At 34.6% G+C, this 22,408-nt stretch overlaps 9 protein-coding genes across 13 annotated transcripts; 5 read left to right on the top strand and 4 right to left on the bottom strand.

The window, feature by feature from the left end:
* Positions 1-316: 316 nt before the first annotated feature.
* Positions 317-1,604, bottom strand: AT4G03630 (RNI-like superfamily protein; the record flags this gene model as incomplete). The annotated part of the gene is made up of 3 exons (NM_116601.1): positions 317-800; positions 1,235-1,360; positions 1,552-1,604. The coding sequence occupies 3 exons, from the start codon at positions 1,602-1,604 to the stop codon at positions 317-319; spliced, it is 663 nt and encodes a 220-aa protein (NP_192272.1).
* Positions 1,605-1,643: 39 nt separating this feature from the next.
* On the bottom strand, positions 1,644-1,838 carry AT4G03625 (F-box/LRR protein; the record flags this gene model as incomplete). The annotated part of the gene is made up of 1 exon (NM_001340468.1): positions 1,644-1,838. One exon carries the CDS (start codon positions 1,836-1,838, stop codon positions 1,644-1,646), a length of 195 nt encoding a protein of 64 aa, NP_001329844.1.
* On the top strand, positions 1,689-3,652 carry AT4G03620 (myosin heavy chain-like protein; the record flags this gene model as incomplete). Of its 2 annotated transcripts, NM_116600.1 has the most annotated exons (3): positions 1,689-1,761; positions 2,230-2,370; positions 2,500-3,314. In NM_116600.1, 3 exons carry the CDS (start codon positions 1,689-1,691, stop codon positions 3,312-3,314), a joined length of 1,029 nt encoding a protein of 342 aa, NP_192271.1. The 2 variants fall into 2 exon arrangements, with proteins under 2 accessions (NP_192271.1, NP_001329843.1); NM_001340467.1 differs by lacking the exon at positions 1,689-1,761 and having other exon boundaries at positions 2,125-2,370; positions 2,500-3,652.
* On the bottom strand, positions 2,858-5,468 carry AT4G03610 (Metallo-hydrolase/oxidoreductase superfamily protein; the record flags this gene model as incomplete). Of its 4 annotated transcripts, none has more annotated exons than NM_001340466.1 (9): positions 2,858-3,494; positions 3,573-3,682; positions 3,777-3,812; positions 3,893-3,957; positions 4,056-4,161; positions 4,250-4,391; positions 4,489-4,619; positions 4,723-4,864; positions 5,149-5,468. In NM_001340466.1, the coding sequence occupies 9 exons, from the start codon at positions 5,313-5,315 to the stop codon at positions 3,437-3,439; spliced, it is 957 nt and encodes a 318-aa protein (NP_001328741.1). In that variant the 3' UTR covers positions 2,858-3,436. The 4 variants fall into 4 exon arrangements, with proteins under 4 accessions (NP_001328741.1, NP_001328740.1, NP_001190670.1 ...); NM_001203741.1 differs by having other exon boundaries at positions 3,372-3,494; positions 3,634-3,682; positions 5,149-5,415; NM_116599.5 differs by having other exon boundaries at positions 3,385-3,494; positions 4,768-4,864; positions 5,149-5,315.
* A 257-nt stretch (positions 5,469-5,725) lies between these two features.
* AT4G03600 (pyrroline-5-carboxylate reductase) lies at positions 5,726-6,716 on the top strand. The gene has a single exon (NM_116598.3). It carries the CDS (start codon positions 6,046-6,048, stop codon positions 6,532-6,534), a length of 489 nt encoding a protein of 162 aa, NP_567259.1. The 5' UTR covers positions 5,726-6,045; the 3' UTR covers positions 6,535-6,716.
* A 687-nt stretch (positions 6,717-7,403) lies between these two features.
* Positions 7,404-9,574, top strand: AT4G03590 (Cystatin/monellin superfamily protein; the record flags this gene model as incomplete). The annotated part of the gene is made up of 4 exons (NM_116597.1): positions 7,404-7,593; positions 8,505-8,720; positions 8,917-9,056; positions 9,380-9,574. 4 exons carry the CDS (start codon positions 7,404-7,406, stop codon positions 9,572-9,574), a joined length of 741 nt encoding a protein of 246 aa, NP_192268.1.
* Positions 9,575-11,262: 1,688 nt separating this feature from the next.
* AT4G03580 (uncharacterized protein) lies at positions 11,263-13,369 on the bottom strand (the record flags this gene model as incomplete). Its single annotated transcript, NM_116596.1, has 6 exons — positions 11,263-11,424; positions 11,946-12,142; positions 12,242-12,320; positions 12,489-12,641; positions 12,913-12,957; positions 13,319-13,369. The coding sequence occupies 6 exons, from the start codon at positions 13,367-13,369 to the stop codon at positions 11,263-11,265; spliced, it is 687 nt and encodes a 228-aa protein (NP_192267.1).
* A 2,879-nt stretch (positions 13,370-16,248) lies between these two features.
* AT4G03570 (Cystatin/monellin superfamily protein) lies at positions 16,249-19,941 on the top strand (the record flags this gene model as incomplete). The annotated part of the gene is made up of 9 exons (NM_116595.1): positions 16,249-16,314; positions 16,505-16,591; positions 16,688-16,867; positions 17,150-17,281; positions 17,464-17,616; positions 18,446-18,582; positions 18,724-18,778; positions 19,289-19,399; positions 19,819-19,941. 9 exons carry the CDS (start codon positions 16,249-16,251, stop codon positions 19,939-19,941), a joined length of 1,044 nt encoding a protein of 347 aa, NP_192266.1.
* Positions 19,942-21,123: 1,182 nt separating this feature from the next.
* AT4G03566 (ribonuclease H) lies at positions 21,124-21,790 on the top strand. Its single transcript, NM_001125454.1, has one exon. It carries the CDS (start codon positions 21,336-21,338, stop codon positions 21,786-21,788), a length of 453 nt encoding a protein of 150 aa, NP_001118926.1. The 5' UTR covers positions 21,124-21,335; the 3' UTR covers positions 21,789-21,790.
* The last annotated feature ends 618 nt before the right edge of the window (positions 21,791-22,408 follow it).

The raw sequence follows: 22,408 nt of genomic DNA, 5'->3' as shown, positions 1-22,408 counted from the left end.
TGTATGATATAATTCGTGTAAAAGTTGATAAGAAATTTCTTGTGACAGCAATTTATTTTATTTCTTTCTTTGCTTATTACACATTTATGCATATAATGTCTTTTCCGAAATTAATACATTGTTACCATTCGATGTTAAAAACTATTTAAAATAGATTAGTTCTTTCAAATGCTAACCAAAAAAAATATATATATATATATATATATATATATTTCCATCGTTCTTGGGCTTAATAAAATGAGCCGTCTCGAGCCTAATCCCATAATTAAAATTGTTTGATGTAGTCAAGACCAGCTAAACAGACTTCAAAACGATTTCAAATGCCTAGATCGAGCAAACTTGTATCATATGGGTAATCAGCAGTTGAATCGTTGGGGCGTCTCAAATCTTTGATCCTCTCCATACAACGCTTCTCCAGATCCCCTACAAGATTAATGTTGAAACACTGACGTAAATCGAGGTGTTCCAGGTGAGGACAACCGTCGAAAATCGCGTTCAACCCTACGTCTGATACTCTGTTCCCAAAAAGCTGGAGACATCGCAGTTCGGGCATTCTTTTAGCAATGCCTAGGGCATCATGATCATACGTAAAGCCGGGGAACTTGAAACCTTGACAGTTTAGCTTCAATGTCTTCAAATGCAGGCAAGCGAAGCCTATAGCTTCCAAATTCTTTCCTTTGATTAAGCAGTATGAAAGCTCGAGGTCTTCAAGCAATGGAAGTTTCATGGCTTCTGTGAACAGTCCCATGCCCGTTATTTGATCGCACTTAGCAAGTCCAAGGTGTCTCAAATTACTTGATCTGCAAGTATAGTTAACAAACAAAAATCAAGAGATAGAAGAACAATTCAAGATACAAATATAATATCATTATGAAACTGTACTAGTAGCGATGAACTCAAAACCTGTGTGCTAATGCTTGCGAGTATAAGAAGAGAGACGGGTGGAACCTATATACAGTATGTCCATACTCAATATACGTTGATGTCAAATACGAATTAACCAAAATAATTCTCCTAATCCTCATAAGGAAAAGGCACTAAGGAACAAACATATCCTTTACCACTAAACCAACTGAGATATTTTGTTCTTCAATCCTGACTAGAATTAGACCTAGAAATTAGCATAACCGTTTTAGATATAAAATCAATCCCACTTATGTAGACGTACAACTTTATAAACTTCGTTAGAACGATAAATATTTGTGTGCATGTGGGATAGGGGTAGAGAGAGAACCTATCAGCAATGTAGGTGAGGAGAGAATCAGTGCCAAAATGTTCAATGTTTATCTCTACACAGCCGCCTTGGCTGAGAGCAACGGCATGACACATCATACGTCCAAGGCGTTTCAGAATACTTGATCTGAAAAATAGTTTACAAAAAACATGGTCTAAGACATAAAGGAGAAGGACAACAAATTTAATTCAGACCTAGAATCAGCACACTGTTACAAGCAAGTGGGATTAAAACAACACAACTTCTCAAAACAAAATTCAAAAGAGTATTTGCGAGTTATATATGGAGTCTAGAGAGACAGAAGTACAAAACATAACCTATAGGCGACGAAAGTGAGGAGTTCATCGGCGTTAAAATCTTCATTGTTCATAATGATGTCGTACTCAATGATTTTGAGGCTCTTCGGGATTCACATATCGATTTTCCGCCACATTGAAGGGTCTTTGCAGACGCGATGCCATGGTCTGCACACTTTCTGAGCGTTTTCAAGTATCTCAACCACGCCAAGACGGTGGAGGATGGACGCCGTTAGTTCCGGCAGAAGCTCCGCCCAGTTTCTCGGTTTGTCCTCGTACTTCATAGGCGAAGAGGAGGAAGAATCCATTTTCTGAGTACCTCAAACGTCAAGTCAAGTTAAATGAGAAGAAGTGTAGTAAAGTTTCGGACCTTTCGGCTTCTCCACAAATTTACAATTTAGTCCTCATAGTATAACAAAACAAATGTTCTAGTGATATATTGGGCCGAAGGCCCATTATGTTTTTATCTCACACATTTACATGGTTAACATTCAATGTTAATTTTTAATAGGAAAAAAAGTTAGAGCGTGAAATGAGGTAAGACAGGCAAATTTAGTTGAAAAAGGCATAATCTGTCCACTAATTACGCCTCACAAAACATGGAAGTTGCAAAAATACAACAACCTTTATCTGTTATTTGTCCAAATTTCCAACATCTTCCTCTGTTGATCATTTTTTTGTCTGATTGATTCTCTCCAGGCGGCGTTTCTGAACCGGAAAACATGAGCCGTCTCCGAGCATTTTCTGCGCCGGATTTAGTCCCTTCAGATTCTGGATCTATTACATCATCACCAACAAGAACCATAGAGCACCAATCTCATGAAGATTCTGGTTTGGAAGGTAGATCAATCACATTCATCTCATAAAGATCGATTTAAGACATGTTTCATTTTCCGTTTTGGGCAAGAAAACAACTTGTGACTTGCATGGCAAGAAATATGTTAAACGTGTTCTTGTTTCTGTTTTAAGGAATCACTACGAACGTGAAGCTACTGCTGAAACTCGTTCAAGATCACAACGAAGCAACATCGAGGCACCACGATGATTGGAAAGTTCAGAGAGTCAACACTATGATGACGATTCTCGATGATCTAAAGACACGAATCCAGAAAGCTCAACAACAATCATCATCTGGGAAAAAAGAGCTTAGACGATGCTACACCGATCTGAAACGGAGTCCTGATCTAACCAAGAGTCCAACAAAGCCACCACAGAACGATCCTGAAGATATTCAGAAACTGAGAAAAGAGTTAAGCGCGAGTATGGCTGCAAGAAAGAGTCTTCAAATGATGTGTTCAAGTTTAGGGAAGGAGAAAGAGATAATGGCTTTGGAGCTTTCGAGGAAAGCTCACGAATTAAACGAAATGGAGGAGCTTGTAAGTGATTTTAGGGCTCAAAATGAGAAATTACTTAAGAAAGTGCAGAATTGCGCGGTAGAGCATAATAAGGAGAAGAAAGAAGATATTGATGGTCCAGGTCCAGGAGACAACAATGTGCCTCTACAGGGAAGAAACAAAGAGTTGTCTGAACAGCTACTCAAATCTATTGACGGATACCGATCTCTGAAAAGGAAATACAAAGATGTTCAAGACGAAAATGGATCAATGAGACGAGCGCTTAGAGATTATGCAGAAGGAGTGAATGTTGGGACTCAGAGACTAACCAAGTTGCATGAAAAGATCACAAGAGAAGATGAAGTGAATATTGAGAATGAGATTTCAAATTTAGAGAAGTTGTTTCAAGGGCTTGGTTTAAAGATTTTGAATCATTCCCAGAACAAGTAAAGAAACAGAGATTTTCATTACTGTATCAAAATATAGATTCTACTCATATAATTTTGGAAATTTTTGTCATTTGTATTCTTGATAGGTAACAAGAATTCTAAGATTTGTCTTTAGTAATTTGCTCATAGGTCTATTGGAAGCCGTAATCCGTCATGAGCAAGCTGTACATGGATTCCTTCCCTAGAAATCAACATAGTCTCTATTAGCATTCAACGATGTTGATTTATAGAAATCTTATAACATTGTTTCATTGCATACCTTAGAGACCATTCTGCAAGTATCTCATTGTATTCATGGTGATCAAACTCGTGTGTCATACCCGTTAAAAGCGCTCTCTTTGGACATAGCCTCTTTAAGATCTCAAGAGCCTAAAGAATAGGAATATTGAAACTTACTCTCAAAAAGGTTTAGAGAAGTGAAGCATTCTTTGGGAAGAAAAAAAAGAGAACCATTGAAACAAACCTCTGTAAAACAGATGTGTGTGGGATGTGGTCCTCTCTATTATCAAAGAGATGGTCAGCAAGAAAGGTTATCAAGATCGAAAAAGCGGTAAACAAAAGTTATGAGATGATGTGAACCTTCCACGGTATATTTGTATCCAGGATAAGAAGATCTAACTGTCCAGCCCCAGCTTTGGAAATAGCTGCTTAATCAAAGATTCATAAGAATATCAATCTTTCTCTTTAGTAGAAGTGAACTACAGAGGTATAATGATTAGGGCATAACATAATGAGCTCTTACCATACTCGGTACTCGGTGGAATCCGTGATACGTCTGATATATAAGCCACTTTACTTTTATCGCCGAAGAGGAAACCTAAAGCAATGTAGTCCTCTCCATGCATCACCTAAAGCATAACTAACATTGTTGAGTCTATAAGGTCTCATGGAAGAATTAGACTGTTTTGATTTCTCAAAAGTGAAAAGAAATTTAACCGGAAGAGGCGTGAAAGATAAGCCCGAGGCAGCGAATGGTTCGTCACAATTCTCTTCGATGTTTTTCCAGTCAAGAAGTGAAACTCGTCTAGGTACTTCTTTTACCTTCTTTTCAACCAAATAAGGAAACCTTGTAGCAATACTGCACAATTTTTTGTTGCCTTAAAAGTCTCATCAAATGCTAATTTGAAAAGCTTTAAGCCAGAGTTGAGATAGAGAACACTAATCGAAGATGGTACCTCTCCATTGTAAATTGAGATAGAAAGACGGGAAGTGGATCGGTATCAACAATAGTTGCACCACGAGGTTGAAGAGATCGAATTTCATCTAAGCCATGAACCGCATCTGCGTGCTCATGAGTTAGAATGATCTACACAAAATCATACAAGCATTAGTCAGTAAAAGTTAGATTTCATTTCAGAGAAAAAAATAGATGCAAGAGATCAAGAAGATAAGTATATAAAGGGCTTAACGGAATCGACTCGAGGAATCTTATAAAAGGTAAACCAACGAAGGACTTGCTCTCTAAAACTCTTGCCAACATCAATAAGTATGTACTTATGTCTACCATCTTCTTCCTTGCTGCAATAATCAATCAAGAGCGATGTATTGCATCTGCCAAAAAACAGAGAATCAAGATTCAAGAATGTTCACCAAACCCTAATATATCTGAAATAATTTCCCAAGAACACTAGAAATCGGATGGTTCATTTTTACCTAAAATGGATTAAAACCTAAACTCCAACACGAATATAGACAACAGTAGATGTCTCTTTTTTCAATCAAAACTCCCAACTTCAAAAGGGTCTTTACGGAAAGCAACAAGATTTGACATTTCACAAATCTCCACAGCTTCAAAGACCAAAACCCAAAGAGAAGAAACTGATGACAAGATTTACCTGTAGTTAGGGTTAAGGTGAGGAAGTAAAGAGAGGGACTGAGAACAGACATGGCAAGGAGGATCTGACGGCTGGAGTAAGCATCTGAAATCGGGAACTGCACCGGAGCAGCCTGTTCCAAGAAAGATCAGAGCCGTTCCATCATCATCAGATTGATTCTTCTCCATCTTCTCAAGATTCTGATCTTCTGGTTGGTCTAGCCAAAGCTGATTAATGCCAACGGCTATATCTTTGTTTATTGTATTAGTTGAGATTATATGCGATCCCTTACACAAACTTGTCTTTTTCACAGTATATATATTCCTTTTATTAACATAAAATATCTAAGCCATTACTTTGAGTCTTTGACACTGATATATGTAGTCATAATGATATTGACTACTAATTTTTCCAAACAAAATAGTAAAAGATTAATGACTTACCCCACAAATCCACCGGATTGTGATTTTTTTTGTTATATATCATTGTTTGACTCCTCTAAATTAGAAAAAAATCTTCTACATTTCTTTTTCTGTATAACAAAATCTTAAATTTAAATCGTTATGGTAACGAAATCTTTTCTTTTGTTTTTCCAGTTTATTGATTAAATATACTTCCACAGAATTTAAATTTACTTAATTATTAAAAACAATGCAGTCACAATCTTTCCAATTACCATTTCATTATCTCACAAATTCGACCAAATGTTTTTCATATTTCACAAAAAAAAATATATTAAAGCGCGTGTGAACCATAACCACGCGATTGCCAGCTCAAAAACAAATTCACAAAGAAGCGTACACGACACGCGCTACGACTGAGTGTAAGGATTCTCATAAACTGCTCTATTTTATTTTGCTCAGTCGCAGACAAATCTCAAAACAGATTCGATCGATAAGCAAGAACTTCCAATCTCTAATGGCAGATCAAACAGAATCTCCAAGATCGTATCATATCTTCATCACAATCATGAGTAAAAGACGGACATGGGTTTGTCTCTTCATCGCTGTCTACGCAATTCTCGTATCTTCTTCATGGAACCTCCTGAGATCAGTTCTTAACTGGTACAAGCTTCAATACACGTCATCAAATTCAGATTATTCTCCTTCAAGATTACCGGCGGTATACGCGTCGGTGGTGCTCGGTGCGATGTTTGGAGCTATGTCGATGGTGGCTGCTATGACGGTGGCGGTTCCGGCGGTGATGGTGATTTGGATATCGGTGGTGGTGTTGCTTGCCTTCTTTGGGAAATCAAGAAGAGTTTTAGTGGTTGAAGGAAGGAAGATTACGAGAGAAGTTGTCGGATTTGTGTTTAAGGTTCTTTTGAAAGAAGGCAATGTTGTTGCTGCTTTTTGTGCTGTTTTAGCTTATTTTCTGCTTATTAGAAGAGATTTTGACTCATATTAAGGTTCTTGATTTTTAGATTATTTAGGGAATTTTGATCTAGATTATCTTGAGTCACTCCCGAATGTAAATGTAAAGTTAATTTAGAAAATCAATTGTTAGTAGTAGAATGAAGAAGTTCATGATGCATTGGCTCAATTTTTTTTGTTTGTGGTTAGATAATTTTTCTTGATGACAGCATTTAGTATCTAGAATGGATCGTCCCACAACTTCTCATTTGAGATATTGAAAATCATGATTTGTTATCCGTTTGTGGGTTCATTGCCACACAATTTCAACACATGGACCAATAACCAAGTGATTTACATATCCTATTAAGTTTGTTATCAGTTTTCACTATTTAAGTTACCCGGTTATTATTTTAGTAGCTTAAAACTACATCAACTAGTTGAAGAGGCATGTTTTGCGAAGATAAGATCATATAATAATGGGTTACACAACTTCTTTCTTACTCAAATTCCTTCTTGAGGAAGGTGTAACATTCCAACATTGAAGTAGTGGATTTCACACACTGATACTTATTTTTATAAGTACCTTTCTTGATAAAAAGAATTCTAATACCTCAACTAAAAACTCTAATTTGGGGAAAAAAATTAATGTCTGCAAACCTTTTATAACAAAAAATTCTAAGAACTCTAAAATCATGAAAATGCGTGAATCTTTTTGTCTTTGGAACATATATTGTTGAACTTTTTTTTTTAACTGAGCAAAAAAAAGAATTTTTTTTTGAAAGACCAAATTGGATGACAATTATGTTAAATTTCACATGTTTCTAGGATAATAAGGTAATTTAAATACCATCGCTCGGTCTAGAGAATTACATCTTAGGATTTTGGGATTTCAGATAGAGGATTAGGGTTTAGTCGATCATCATGGTCCTCAATCAGTGTGCAAACGTGACGATGATAGAAGAAAAGTTGAGCAAGTTGATGGAAGAAATCGAATCTGTGGAAGCTGATGAGAGCGAAGATACCAGTGACGACGAAGAAACCAAAACAAACGTGCATGAGGCTAATTTTGATATGTTAATGGCGCCTGAATGGGATGTGCATAGCTTCGAAGGTTTGGAGTATTATACATCTTCAAATTCGTAACTTTCCTTCGATGAACAGTCTTATCCCGACATGGAAAAAGCTAATAAATACTATCATATCTATAAACTATATATCGTTAAGAGCAAGGTATGTAATCCAACTCTGTTTTGCGTTTGTTTGATTCCCAAGACTTGACCAATATAGAAGACTCGAAGGTATGTTCTTCTGTGCGTTGGTTTTGAAAATTATCAAACAAAAAGATTAGGTATGTCCGGTAAAGAACAGAAACTATCTTATCTCGTATTCATCCGAGTTTTTGTCATATACAATACCCGTTTTTTCTGTCAAATAATAATCTTGTTTTTAATATGTTTAACTTAATGTAACAAGTATGTCGTTACGTATGTCCCAAAATTTTCCATTTTTAATATTATTTAAATATATGAATAATTGTCTCAAATAGACCTTTAAATATCCCCAAAAAAATAGAACCAATTAGCTAGAATTCGAAAAATAAAATTTAAATTTTCAATCTTCTCGTTTCGAAGTTTTTTACTCATATTATATCAAGAATAGTTGTGGTAATTTTTTTTTTTCTAAATTACTCAAATTATTAGTTATGGTAATGTTTTTTAAACTTTAATTTTTATCTCATATTATATCTTTTACATGTTATTTTGATTATTTACAAAAAGAAGCAAAATTCAACAGAAATCTGAGTTATTTTTCAAAATGTCCCGAAAAGAAAATGAAATTAGGAGGGCACTTGGGTTAATATCACACACGTTTCCTGGGCAAAAGGTAACTAGGTGATTTAAAATCTAATTTAAATACCATCGTTATTTCCAGAGAATCTTCCGATTTCAATTTCCCAATTTGTTCGGATCAGAGAGAGTTTTAGGGTTTAGTCGATCAACATGCTTCTCAATCAATGCGCAGAGAAAACGATGATAAAAGATTCCATGGAAGCATCTTCTTCAGTGGTGGTTAGTTCGTGCCTGAAAAAGCGTAAAGCCGAGTTCGACCCGGAGGATGAGGAAGAAAGCAATGGTGAGAAAGAAGAAGGCAGTGATGGGAAAGCCAAAATTGAGGAGCCTAAGGCTAAAACAGATTATTACTTTAAGGTGCCAGAATGGGATGTGGACAGTTTCGATGGTTTAGAGTATTATTCATCTCTGGAGCCGATATTAATATATTATCCTCCGATGAATCTTACACCGAAGAACAAATAGAACAATATTGCAGCTATAAACGCCAGATCATCGAGAGTAAGGTATGTCCTAATCCTTTGAATTTTGAGCTAAATTTCTTGAAATTGTTGTGGATTAATGGATATTTTACGCGGATCCAGCGCTTAAGCCAACTGATCATTACAAAGGATTTAGACCAATGAATTTGGAGTGGGAAGCGATTAGGGGTATAAAAAACTTTCGCGAGTACAGGGAAGAGATGGTCTATGTTGTCTCCAAAAACTTAACCAAGACAAGGTTTGTTCTCTCTCTTTTACCCTTTTCTTTTTGTGGGTTTGTTTAATCTATCACGCACCTTCCATTCTAGTTTAGTAGCTTAGACTGAATCACGAAAACGAAAATCTAATTTATTCTCTAAAAAACTAAAGGTCTGGCTCTAAGAGAGGTCTCGATTGGAATTTTATCTGAGCTTGAGGATTCAATCTCGGGTGTTAACAGTAGCAATGGTTAGGTTGACAGGATTTACAAGCTTCTTTGAACTTTGAAGTAATGGTTTGGAAATTTTCAACTATTCAACGCAAGCTTGGCTTTAACATTATTATTGCTTTCTTATTGTGGTTGTAGGATTTGAATGTGGAGTTGGTTGAAGTTGTGAGAGGTTATTATCGCGGAGGACCTAAATCGAAGTCATACATTACATTCATGGTAAGGAAGAAGCCAGATGGACCTCTTGGTGAGTATCAAGCCAAGTGTATGGTCACTTTACACAGAAAGAGGCATCCCATCCTCTGTAGGCCGACTCCTACACCAAAGCCATAACTGTTTTATTGTATGGTGTTTCTCTTAACCAATCTTTGATTTTCTCAGTCTAGTAGGCTCAAACATGTTTAGAGAAACATCATATGTGCCTTTTGGCTTCGAAGCTATGTAATATGATATAGTGTTTGTCATGTCCATAGTTTTCTAGAAATATATCACAATATGAGAATAAAAGACCCATCTCAACATAATGTCTTGGTTGAGCATTCCATAACGAATTGGTATATAGGTGTTGCTCGCTTACTTTTTTTTTTTTTTTTTTGTTGTTGTTGTTGTTTTGTGAACTAGGTGAAAGACTAAGAGCATGGTGGACTTAGGGAAAGGTATTATTTTATGAAGTCATATTATAGTGTTTCTTAATGATTTAATGGATGCATTACCAGTTTTAACTGATGTTCTTAATAATTTCGTCTGTTTTTGTTTGGTTATTTATGTGTCCTGCACTTTATTAAGAAGATTTTCTTTTCTATTAAAGAATAGTGGTGCTTTAAAAGCACTGCTTTCGTTTGAGTTTTCTTTTCTAAAATTTGGTTCATTTTTACATATTTGAGTGGTAAAGAAATAAGTTTCTCTTAAATCTGTAACAGTGTAGTTTCTAAAAACAGTTAATATCATTTTTCTTTGTTTTTTTTACAGAGTTAATATCTTTGATTTACTTCTTTTATAAATGATGGCTAATGACAAGTAACTTATTATTAACACAATAAAATGTGATTTACAATAAGAGAATCCATTCAAAAGATTGTTTAAAGAAAAGTGTTAATCACCATGCAATCATTTGACGAAAATGAAATAAAAACCAGTGCTGTTAAAAAAAAAAATATTTTCCACTATGAGAGTGGCCAAAATATTTTAAACTTGCCATCGTCCTGTAGTGATAACCAATAATAGCCATAAGCCTTGTTCGGTTCCCCATGGATTTTGGGTCACCAAAAAATGCAATCCACTCTTTGGGTTTGAATGGGAGAGCAGAGGAGTTACAAATATAAAGCAGAGCGGGACTAATGCAATTGTATCTTCCATTCAAGATAATAGAATTGATCTGCAAAATTTTATTATTAAAATAACAAGTGCAGTACATCCACAAGCAGTTCAATCTTGTGAAGAAAATACACGGATCCGCATGTTACAGTAAAAATACCACTATTATGCTGTGTTTTTAGTTTGTTCTGCTTTTGTCTTATGTTTTTTATTTCTTTCTTTTCTTGATATTTAAAATAGACATGTTTATTTCTAACTACTAGATTAGAGATTAACCAAAATCTTATGGTATTAATTTTTTTGGTATTTTATCTGTAATTACTAGAATATAAATTATATAAATACTAGTTTTGTTCTTGTTATTCTATTTTATTATTATTATAATTATATTTTAAAAATAATTAATTTTAATTATAACATATCATATAAATATTTGTACATATAAATGTAAAGAACTTTATGTTGAATAATAAGGTAGCTATTACAGATTTTATTTAATTTTTATTATAGTATATAAGTTATTTTATTTAAAATATAAAGTTCAAAACTAAAGAAAATCAAATTAAGAAAATTAAATAATGTCCAAATCAATAAATAATGTGAGATAAAGTTTTTTTTTAATATAGACGCAAAATTTTATTGATGTCACTATTCAAAATATATTTTGAAGCGTTCGAACCGCTTGAACCGCATTTGTACCGCAATATCTACTTGATCCGCTTTTGTTCAGCTTGATCTGCTTGATCCGCTTGATCTGCTCCGTCCGATCCGCTTTCTCCATTCGGAGCCTTTATCATGTCTTTTGCTACGACAAACATAACATGTGCATCACATTTTTCAGTTATAACAGCTGGTACATGATAGATGACCTACAAAAGTAATTAGAGTGGCAAGTTTTCTATCAATATACTATATCAACTATTTCTCTTTCGAAACAAAATCAGTTATATCTTACGTATTAGTTATAAGGATAGTTCCTCAAATATCTTTCAAATTACTTGTTTTCTTAGCATAAATCTCAAAAAGCTTAGATATATTTAATCTGCATATTCATTTAGTTTCTTTCATAATAATCGTCTAATTTTTAGGCCAGGAATATGTGTAACATGTTTGGATTTTATCATCACTATAGCCACTTAAGTGGATCTTAAAATTAAAGAGGATATATTGAATTAAAAAAATGTAGAAAGAGTGATGGTTCAAGTTCTCATTAATTATATTCTCCTATTTTAGTTGTTATGTTGAATTAATTACTAATTATGTATTACTTATTTTATGAAGTCTAGGTTGCAAGCTCTCATGTGCTGATGTGTCAAGTTGTGGGAGAGAGTTAGTCTTCTTTCATATATATGATTAGGAATTAAAAGAATTTATAATATAACTCACTCACATCTTTAAGAAGCCCAACATTTTGGATGTACTTGATCGGTTCATTTAAATTTTGGAAGGAAAGCTTTCGTCCTTTGGATTTTCCTTTAAGGTACTCTACCAAATCTCGATATGACATGTTTTGGCGTGGGGCAATATGTCTATCTTTGTTGTAAGATGCCTGTGTAAGTCTTGTGAAGACAACGGAACTACAAGTATCTGCAAAAAGAAACAATAAATACAATTAGAAACAACAACAAAAATATAGTATCGGGTAATTATGATAATTAAAACTCAAATTAAGAGTGTAAGAAGTACCTTTGTATTGATCGATAGGATCATCGATTAGATGTGAAGTTGTCCAATCTGTAAGAATGAGGCCGCCATCACCAAAGAGCTACACAAATATAAAAAGAAGAGTTAAGGTATGAAAAGATGTCGTGTCAATCAAAAATAAGAGTCTTGGGTGTTTGGGTATTCAGGTCAACGATTCGATTCCAAGTCATTTCGGTTCTTGAGTTTAAGAAATATTAGGGTATTTTTAAGAGATTGTTGACAAAATTACCGGTATTTTGCTTTGAGGCTGAACTGGTTGGGCTTGATATTGTCGGCCTTGTCCTTGATCGGCTTGGTCTTGTTCCCTTTTTTGTCGGGCTTCGTGCTCCCGTTTTTGTTCATTTAGAGGATTGGGCTGTTTAATCTGTTTGAGCTTTTTTACCTATAAGTGGCCCATATCCTTCCTCATCTTCATCATCAACCAAATTTCCCTGAAATTGAAACCATAAACAACAAAAGATTCAGCTACTTCACAATAATCCTCTAGTATGTTAACTAAACCCTAAAATTTTATGAATTTCTCACTTTTTCAGTTTAGTGTCGACAAGCGGCGACCTGAACGAGAAATTACCTTCTTCTTATTATTCTCCTTCTTCTTCCATTGTTAGTTTTCTTCTCCTTTGTTCGTCAGTCCTTGCTTATATTTTTCTTACGTCTTCTTCTTCTTCTTCTTGTTCTTCGTTCTTCTTCTTCTGCAACTGTTGAAGATCCAAATTCAACCCTTACTAAGTAGAATCTGAGAATTCATATGCCATTGAGGAAGAGAAGAAGCTGTAAATAATAGAAGTTGTAAATAATTGGATTTTCATCTTCTTCGCCCCCCAAGCTTCAAACATTCTCTACTTATCCCCCCATATAAGAATAATACTTTTATTTATTTATTTTAATACAGATAATTGGTAAAAGACAAATAAATCTGAGGGTATTTGATATATTTACGACCCAACCACACTTTGGATCTAAATCCATATGAGTTTGGATCTTTTATTCCCAAATCCAAAAATAAAAGAAAAAACCTAAATTCTTAATTTTTTTCTTTCTTTTTCCAGGTAGCTTCACGCTATCTTTCTCATTGAATGGATCCCATCGCTTCACAAACTGATCATCCATTCTTCCAACCTGAAATTTTAAAATCCATATTCACAATCAGATTCTCAATTCCCCTTGTTCTCTCCACCATTTATAGAGATTTTTTAGACAGAATAAGAGATCCCTTTCATGAGTTTTGATTGTCCTCATAACTACCGTTGGCTAATTCCACTTCAGATTCACAGTCTTGGTCTTCCTTTTCTTTTTCCTTTTCAATTTCACATCTTTGCTCTTGAGTTTGATTTACGGATGGATTGGGTTGGGTTTTGAAGATTTTGATTTGTAAATAGATTTTCGGATTTTAGTTTGCCGTTTTTTCGATTTGAATTTTGGGAATCCTCCTTTCAATTTATCCTCTATGGGATAAGTTTTTGAACTTTGTTGAAAATAAACTCTATATAAATATTGCTTTGATCTCTTTGGTTTATGGTTTAGATAGTGAGATTGTGAGAGTTTCCCAAAACCATCCATGTTTATATGGAATTTGAGATTTCTTTTAAATGTTTAATATTGAATTGAGAATGAGAAAGAGAAGAAAAAAAGAAGGAGAAGGAGAAAGAGAATGAGAAGGAGAAGGAGAAGGAGAAGGAGAAGGAAAAAGGAAATAAGAATGAGAAGCAGAAAAAGAAAATGCTTTGATGATTTGGTATATAAGGTTTTTGTGTCTACGTGTTTAATTACTATTGTTCGATTGGTATTTTGGTTTCTAAAGTTATGTATGAATCTAGTCGTTTATGTACAACTAGTAAATTCATGTGCAATTATGTATCTAGATTTATGTATGAATTTAGTCGTTTATGTACAACTGGTACGTTTCTTCAATGAAATACATTTGTTACGCTTGACTTCTAAGCTATAAAAGAAAAAAGAAAAGAAAAAAAAATGTACAACTGGTACGTTCATGTACAACTATGTATCTAGGTTTATGTATGAATTTAAGATTTTTTGACAAAAATTTTGAAAAAAAATTAAAATGCATATAAGTATTTTAATTAAAAAAAATCACTAAAAACAATGAATGTTAGTCTTTTATTTTTTAAAATCAAGAGTGTTTTGAAAGAAAAGAAAAAGTTTTTTATAATTATAAAACTACGGAAATTTGATTGTATAACCAACAAAAAATCAATAATTAACAAACAAAGCAATATTCTGTATAATATATGTAATAAAGACATTTGTAACTTTGTTTCTCTTTGCCACAGTTAAATTTGGATTAAGGGTTCATTGAATTCAATATAATTTAAAATGAGAAATCTGAAACTTTTGTTGTTTGGGTTTCTTATACGTTATCTTAAGGTTTGATTTTTTTTCTCTCCTCTCTCTCTCTCTCTCTCTCTCTCTCTCTCTCTCTCTCTCTCTCTCTCTCTCTTTCTCTCCTCTCTCTCCACTCTCCTCTCTTCTCTTCTCATAGCCTCACATACGCCTCATTGTTTTTTTTGTAGTAAGGGTTTTTTTGTATTTTCAAACACTACTTATGTTACTCACTTAATTTCCAAACTTATGATGCTATAAATTTAATAACTTTTTCAAAATTGGTTATTTCTGCAAATCACCCATAAAACTAAGTGCTTTATTAAAAATATAAAAAAAAAAAAATATCTACAAAAAGCTGAGAAATATCTTGTATGACACCATCATTTAAAAATAATAATTAATTAATAGTAGAAATTTGCTCATAATTGTAAAGTTGTACTCGGTTGCACATTTTTGCTCATAATTGTACAATTTCGAAAATTTAGTAAATTTAGTTGTTATCAACTCTAAATTATTATTTTTGGGTGGAACGTTATTGTCTCATCAAAATAACAGTACAATGTATTGGAGTATTTATATTTATAAAAATATAAGTATTTAAGAAACTTTAAAATTTTTAGTTCAAATAGACCAAGTAACCATGAAAGTATAAGATTGTTAGTGTATGAATGTGGAATTTTGTGATAAAAATTTCATTAACTTATAAAAATATGAATTTTTGTTAAAAAGTTGTTGTGTATTTTGTGTATGCATTATTTAAGTTTTCTTAATTTGGTTTTAAATTTTCATATTTTATAAAATTCAGAAAACTAGCAAAGTGAATAGACCTTAGTTGTACTTAGTTGACCAAACAAAAAATATTAATTTGTATAAATAAGACAAGAAAATTAATAGTATCTATTATAAGCAACGCGTATGACTGAAGTCTTTTTGATTATAACCTGAAAATAAAAAATAAAAAGAAAACGGTATGTAATTATATATCTTCGTAGAAGTCCGTCAACATACTTGTACCTATTGGTTTCAGTTGTCCACCGTTTTTATAGGTTTTTGTAGGTTTAGGTGGTTAATGAAAAAGGAGAGAGAATGAATATGATTGGTAGATTTTAATAGTTTGTTTGGTAGCAAAAACTAAATAGAAAATTGAAAGGGACAAAGGAAAAGGGTAAATTTGTATTTCAAATATGTTGGGAAGGGGAGGGGTAGTGAGAATAAGTGGGGGGGGGGGGTTTCAAAAATTGATTCAACCAAAAGGGGTCAAACAGATTAAAATCCTAAATAATTGAACCCTAGAGCGAGTTGAGGTAAATGATGTTCCCCCATTTGAAGCAGAATTAAATTTTGAGAAAAATTCCCAGATCAAAAGTCAGGATTTTTACTGGGCCAACGATGCATCAATGGCCCATTACTCCAAAACTGGTCTTTTGTCTAAAATTGTTGATTTAACAAAAGAGTTCGGTTTATTCAGTACCAAAATGAACCCTGACTTTATTTCGGTTCAATTCGGAACAGTTTTCTCCAACCCAAAATTTGGTAGTTCTGACCCGAATCGAACCGTTTGACCAAATTAAAAGGGTTTACGCGATCGTGGACGAGAATCTTAAGATAATTGGCTCGGAGGGGATCTAGGGTTTTACTCGATCAAGATGCTTCTCAATCAATGCGCAGAAGAGACGATGATAGAAAATTCCATGGAAGGATCTTCTTCCATGGTTATCATCTTACGGGACAAAGCGTAAGGCCGAATTCGACCCGGAGGAGGAGGAGGAAGAGAGCGATGGTGAGAGAGAAGAAGGGAAAGCCAAAATCGAGGAGCGTGAGGGTGGAGGAATAGATTACTTAAAGGTGCTTGAATGGGATGTGGATAGCTTCGATGGTTTAGAGGATTATTCATCTCTGGAGGTGTTATTTTCCTCCGATGAGGAACCTTTCTCCGAGGAAGCTGTACAACACTATTGCCTCTTTAAACGCCAGATGATCGAGAGCAAGGTACGTCCTACTTCTTTGATTTTTTTATCTACATCCTTGAAACTTAGTGGATTGATAGATGGTGATTTCTTAAGTACAACGTGTGTGTGTGGTTAGGGATTTTACGGGGATCCAGCGCTTAAGCCATTTGATCATTACATAGGTATAAAACCAATGGGTTTACAGAGGTATAAAACAGAGACCATCTCTTCCCAATATGCGCTTACTGATAAAGACTTTCGCGCATACTGGGAAGACATGGTCTATGTTTGTCTCCAAAAACTCAACCAAGACAAGGTTAGTTCTTTCTCCTTTTCCTGCATACTAGTGTAGATGGGTATAGCTCATAAGTCTGAATCAAGAATACTAACTAAAAGGTCTAGCTGTTAGAGAGGTCTGGATTGGTATTTTGTCTGAGCTTGAGGATTCAGTCTCTTAGGTGTTAACAGTAGCAATGGTTAGGTTGACAGGCTTCTTAGAAGTTGTGTTCTGGCTATTGTTTAAGAATTTTCAACGCTGAAAAGTATTCAACGCAAACTTGGCATTAACATTATCATTCCTTTCTTATTGTGGTTGTAGGAATCGAATGTGGAGTTGGTTGAAATTGTGAGAGGTTATTATCGCGCAGGACCGAGATCAAAGTCATACATTACATTTATGGCGAGGGAGAAACCGGATGGACCTCTTGTGGAGTATCAAGCCAAGTGTATGGTTACTTTAGACAGAAAGAGGCATCCCATTCTCTGTAGACCGACTCCTACACCAAAGCCTTAAAACCAAACTAATGGTAGTTCGGATTTGCTGTGTCCATGCTCAAACATGATTAGATATATATCTGTTGGAATTGAGAATCCTAGATTAAATCCTGCAAGAAGTAAAGCTTGGTTGTGAAGAACAGAAGAAGCATCGTAAGAAGAAGACGATGTCGATGTCGGAGAAGAGATATCGTGAAGAGAAGGGTCAACGACAAAGAAGAGAAGTGTAAATGGGCTGCAGATGGATTAAGGGCCCAAATGAAGAATGTGTTTTGTGTGGTGGGCCTGCAAGTAAAAAGGCCGAACAAGTTAAGTGTGTTTTGTTGTAAACCAAGTAAAGTATCTAAGGAACTAGTGATGTTAACTATTGTCTTAGAGTCCCAATGAGTAGTGTGGCTACACACAAGTAGGAGGCTTGTGTAAGAGTACCTAGAACTAGGAGTATGGTCTAATGTGTAAGAGTTATGATTAGGTCTAAGTGCAAGTGTGCAATAGTGTCAAGTAATGAAAGTAGTATATGACTATATGTATGTGTCTTTGTGTTGTGTAATATATCCAAGTAATTAACAATGTAGTCTTTGGAGGAAAACGCTTTTGTGTCTCTCTAGAACAAAGAAGACAAAATCTGTGTGAGAGAGAAGAGAGCAAGAGATCTAACCAAAGAGAGGTTAGATAGGTGAGAATTCAACAATATCTCATATGTAATGTGTTTACTAACTTTGATTTTATATCATCGTTCTTGAGGTATCTGAAGATTTTTTGAATTCTAACATCTTGTAGTCAAGAGATGATTATATACAAAGCTTTACTTTTTCAATCTGTTACTTATGGGTTCAATTTCCCGCAATTCGTGTTTGACAAACACCATGAACCGAGACTTAACCAAATGCAAACCTTACTTCGATTAAATATCTCTTAGCATTCTTCTCCTTTAAAAAAATAATTTCTTCCTTTTCTCAAGAACTCTCTTTGTATAAGTTTACAATGACTTCTTGGTCGGTTCACAATAAAGTATTTAAAGCAGCTAATCCAAATTGAACTTAAAGATTAATAATGGCAATCTTTGTCTTTCAAGACTAGAAAAATATTTGATTATACCAATCCATTTGATATACAATAGAAAACGATGTTGAGATTGAAGAAGGCAGAGATGGCAGCTTTGATGAACAGTACTATTCATCTTGAACTTTCCTCTGATGAGCAGCCTTTATCGGACGGGGAGGAGGCATTAGAAAACTCTCACATCGTTAAATTCAAGTAATTAAGTTGTTATGTAACGCAGGGGTAAATTCAACCTTGTTCTAAGTGTTTGCTTTTGTGACACCAAGATTTAACGAGTTCCCCGAGTGGTTATGCGTATGTCTCGTGAGGGATCTCTTGCCCTCAAACTTCCACTAGAAATCAGGGTTACACAAAGCTCTCAAAGAGATTACAAGAAGAAGCTCAAGAGAAGGTAAAACTCACGGCACAAACCCTAGAAGAAAACCTACCTTGTGGGCTTCTATTACCAAAGACCCAACTCTTCTTCTCTTTACTCTTCAAATAACGTGAGGCCCACTTATTTGGCCCAAAGAGAAAGAAGTTATGAGCTGGTCAAACCCTTTCAATAAATAACAGTCATAAACCAAAAGAGAGAAGACGAAAAAACGATGAAAAGAGAGAATCTGCAAAATAAGGTTTTGATGAAGTTAAGAAGAAATGAAACTCCACTCTCTCTGTTTGAGATTTATAAGCGAGTTTCTTTCTTAGAGGAATATGAAAAGCCTTTTGTTTTGTTTTGGGAAATCAAAAACACTTAATTACTTTGTGAAGACTAGTATTGATACCCGTTTGGGGCTACTCCTTTACAGTGATGATAACGTATCTGCTTTCAAAGGTGACTCTTCATATATAATCTCTAACTTTTTTTTTTAGTTTGGTAACTTTTTTTTTTGTAGTAACTAAACTCATGTTTATTATACAGACAAAATCTGCAAAGAACATGAACTGTGTTTCCCAAGTGTCGGATCGTATGATTTTGAAAACCGCTCTTCAAGGCCTCAGTAACAAGGACTGGTTTGTATCAGTCGACCTCGTACGTGTCCAGGAGAAAGGTGAGCTGCAGATTGTAACAAGAACATTGTGGAGAAGGATGCTTAAGGATTCTGCTATGACTTATCAGCATCATTGATCGCTTCTCTTATCTTTTTTTTTTTTAATTATTATTGGAACTTTTGGTTTTGTCTCGGCTTTCTTTTTGCTCTATGGAACTTAAAGTACTTATTTAAATATTTGATGCTGCTCTATGTTTTTCCCGGTTTAAGCAACTTATTTCATCTATTTTATCATATCTTCTATTTAATTTTCATGCATGATTTTATATAGGATTAACTGCTGAACAATCCACCATCTACATACTAATCAAATCAATCATAGTAAAGTACTTGATAAAAAATCTACGGTTTAGTGTTTTTTCTACAATTATTACTCGTTAGCATTTTGATAAATCTACAGTTTCGTCTCCCCGAGTATGGCATCGATGGCGTCAGGGAAGGTGGAGAGAGGGCATCAGCTATACAGAGACGGCAAGTACAAGGAGGCGCTTCTATTCTATACGGAGGCTCTTACTGCTGCTAAAGCCAAACCCCAAAAGATCGCTCTTCACAGCAACCGCGCCGCTTGTTATTTGAAATTGCACGATTTCATTAAGGTTTCTTTTACTTAATTCTTCTTTAATGAAGGTTTCACTATTGTTAATATGGTTGATATGTTTACAAAACATCATAGCATCAATTATGCAATCTAGGAACGTTTCGTTCATCAAGTTATAATTAATTCACCTAACATCAAAAGCTGAGGAACCTTGATCTAACAATCCTAATCATACCATTTGAATCCTTGGAATATAACTGTGAAATTACTCAGATATGTAATTTGAAGTAAAAAAATCGGTTGATAATAAAAAGAAAAAGAAAATAACAATGACAACAAAAGAGTTGAATTGACCTCTTAGAATTACAATTTCTTATTATCCTTTTCTAAGGTGTATAACTGTCGATGCACGACATAAGAGAGAAAAAAAAAATGTAAATCCACATACTAGGAAAAAGTTAAAAGACTTTTAAGGGAGCAAGGACTTCTCAAAAAGACGTTTGAGTTGAAATTTTAAAGTAAGTGAACTATATTTTGCTACCCATTTATAAACAAAAGAAAACAATTTTAATTTAATTTTGAAACCACAAAAATCTGTTCGGGTTTACAATTTTAAACCAAACTGCACTAATATGCTAACAAAACCGTTTTGAACCAAAGAATGTTGTACAGGGCTGAGGAAGCCACCATGAAAAAAAAGAGCAAAACCTAAAATTAAAATACGCAAAGACTCTCAGATTCTGACTTTTTCTTTCAGCGCCTCCCTAAAACCTAATAATACAAATTTGATTTTTGTTGACTGCTAGCAAAAATCAATTAAAAACCAACCCAAAAACCTATACATTAGGATCAAAGTGATTCTTGATGACAAAAAAAGATCAAAGTGATTCTTGGTATATGTCTAAGTTTTGTGTTTTTGCAGGCAGTATACTTTTACATGATTACATGTAGAACATATATCTCCCTATATATCCCTCTCTGTAGATAAACTCTTATATAATTCACAATGTACATCTTTATTAGCCATTCTACTCTTTTTCTCTCGTTCCATTTGTCAATCCTGCACAACAAAACAAAACGGAAGGGGAACTACTGAGATTTGTAGGTCCCCAGCCTTGATTCACCAAGAACTCTTCGGCTACTTCTTTTCCACACTAACGGAATAACATCATTCATAACCAGATAACTATCTCTCCGTCAGCAGTTTTCAAGGACATTGATCGCCATGCTCTCTGTGCGAAAATGATAGGGAATCGATTAGTCATGTCTTGTTTCATTGTTGGCCGGCTCGAGAAGTTTGGGAGAGGGTTAACATCCCTTTGCCCACTCATGGTTTCACACCGTCTATTACTGATAACTTAGACTTTGTCTTTAACTTAATGAGTAACGATGGTTTATCTCTTTCTCTGAGAATGGCCAATCCATGGTTACTTTGGGGAATTTGGAAACATCGGAACACAACGGTATTGGCGGGAACACAAGGCGACTTAAATGCACTTATAGCTCATGCTTTTGAAGAATCTAAGGTGTGGAACAAGTTAAGGACGATGCCAACCCAGTCTGTAACTCGTCTTTCGCTGAATCCTAGATGTGCAGTTAGATGGACTAAGCCACCACTAGATACGCTTAAATGTAATATACATGTTTCTTGGCTTAATGATGTTCACATCTGTGGCGGAGCTTGGATTGTCAGGAATCATCATGGGGACGCTGCTTTTCATGCCCGAGAAATGTTTTTACCAGCGTCAAATCGTATTGCTGCGGAGTTGAGAGGGGTTTTATGGGTCTTACACAGTTTACGTGACCTACACTTAGATAACATTGAGATATGATCGGACTGTCTATGGAAGCCATTAGTGATCCCATAAATTGGCCAACGTATTTATCTTATCTTGATAGAATTCATCGGATTCTTCCGAATTTTGGTTCGCTCGTGTTTAAGGTTTCATCTACAAAAGCCAATATAATAGCACGAGATATAGCCACGAGCGTAACGAGAGAAGGTAGGAGCAGATCCTATTTGATTCAGACCGCAAAAAGAAAAAAACTAATTAAGATACAAAATTTAAAAGACTAATCGGATCGGAGTTGAGACCAATCTTGAATATTTTTAGGGATTTGGTCGGCAAAAGAAAAGATAAGCATTACCTTAGACGGGGACTAGTCAATGTTTAATTTACATGACCATGGGGTTAATAGTACAATTATTGTAGACCAGCTAAACAAATGGTTTTCTCCAAATTGATTCTTCTTCTGTCATATCACATATTTAGTTGTAATGATAAATGGGGAAGGTCATTTTCTAAGCACCCATTTTCTTATGAACTAAAATTTACATAACTCCCTAAACAGTTTGAAGTTATTCATAGTCTTTGGATGTCTCGATGCCCTTTAGCCTCCATTATAACAAACGGCACACCTCTAAACGCGCCGACTATTTACGATTTTACCA

The sequence above is a fragment of the Arabidopsis thaliana genome, chromosome 4, assembly GCF_000001735.4.
Source record: "Arabidopsis thaliana chromosome 4, partial sequence".
Classification (NCBI taxonomy): Eukaryota; Viridiplantae; Streptophyta; class Magnoliopsida; order Brassicales; family Brassicaceae; genus Arabidopsis; species Arabidopsis thaliana.
Note: the sequence above shows the minus strand (reverse complement) of the source record. Positions and strands in the feature narration are given on the sequence as shown.

Bases quoted from the DNA above. Each gene is read 5' to 3' on its own strand.
- AT4G03600 (NM_116598.3), top strand. From the start codon at position 6,046: ATGGCAGATCAAACAGAATCTCCAAGATCGTATCATATCTTCATCACA.
- AT4G03566 (NM_001125454.1), top strand. From the start codon at position 21,336: ATGAGTAACGATGGTTTATCTCTTTCTCTGAGAATGGCCAATCCATGG.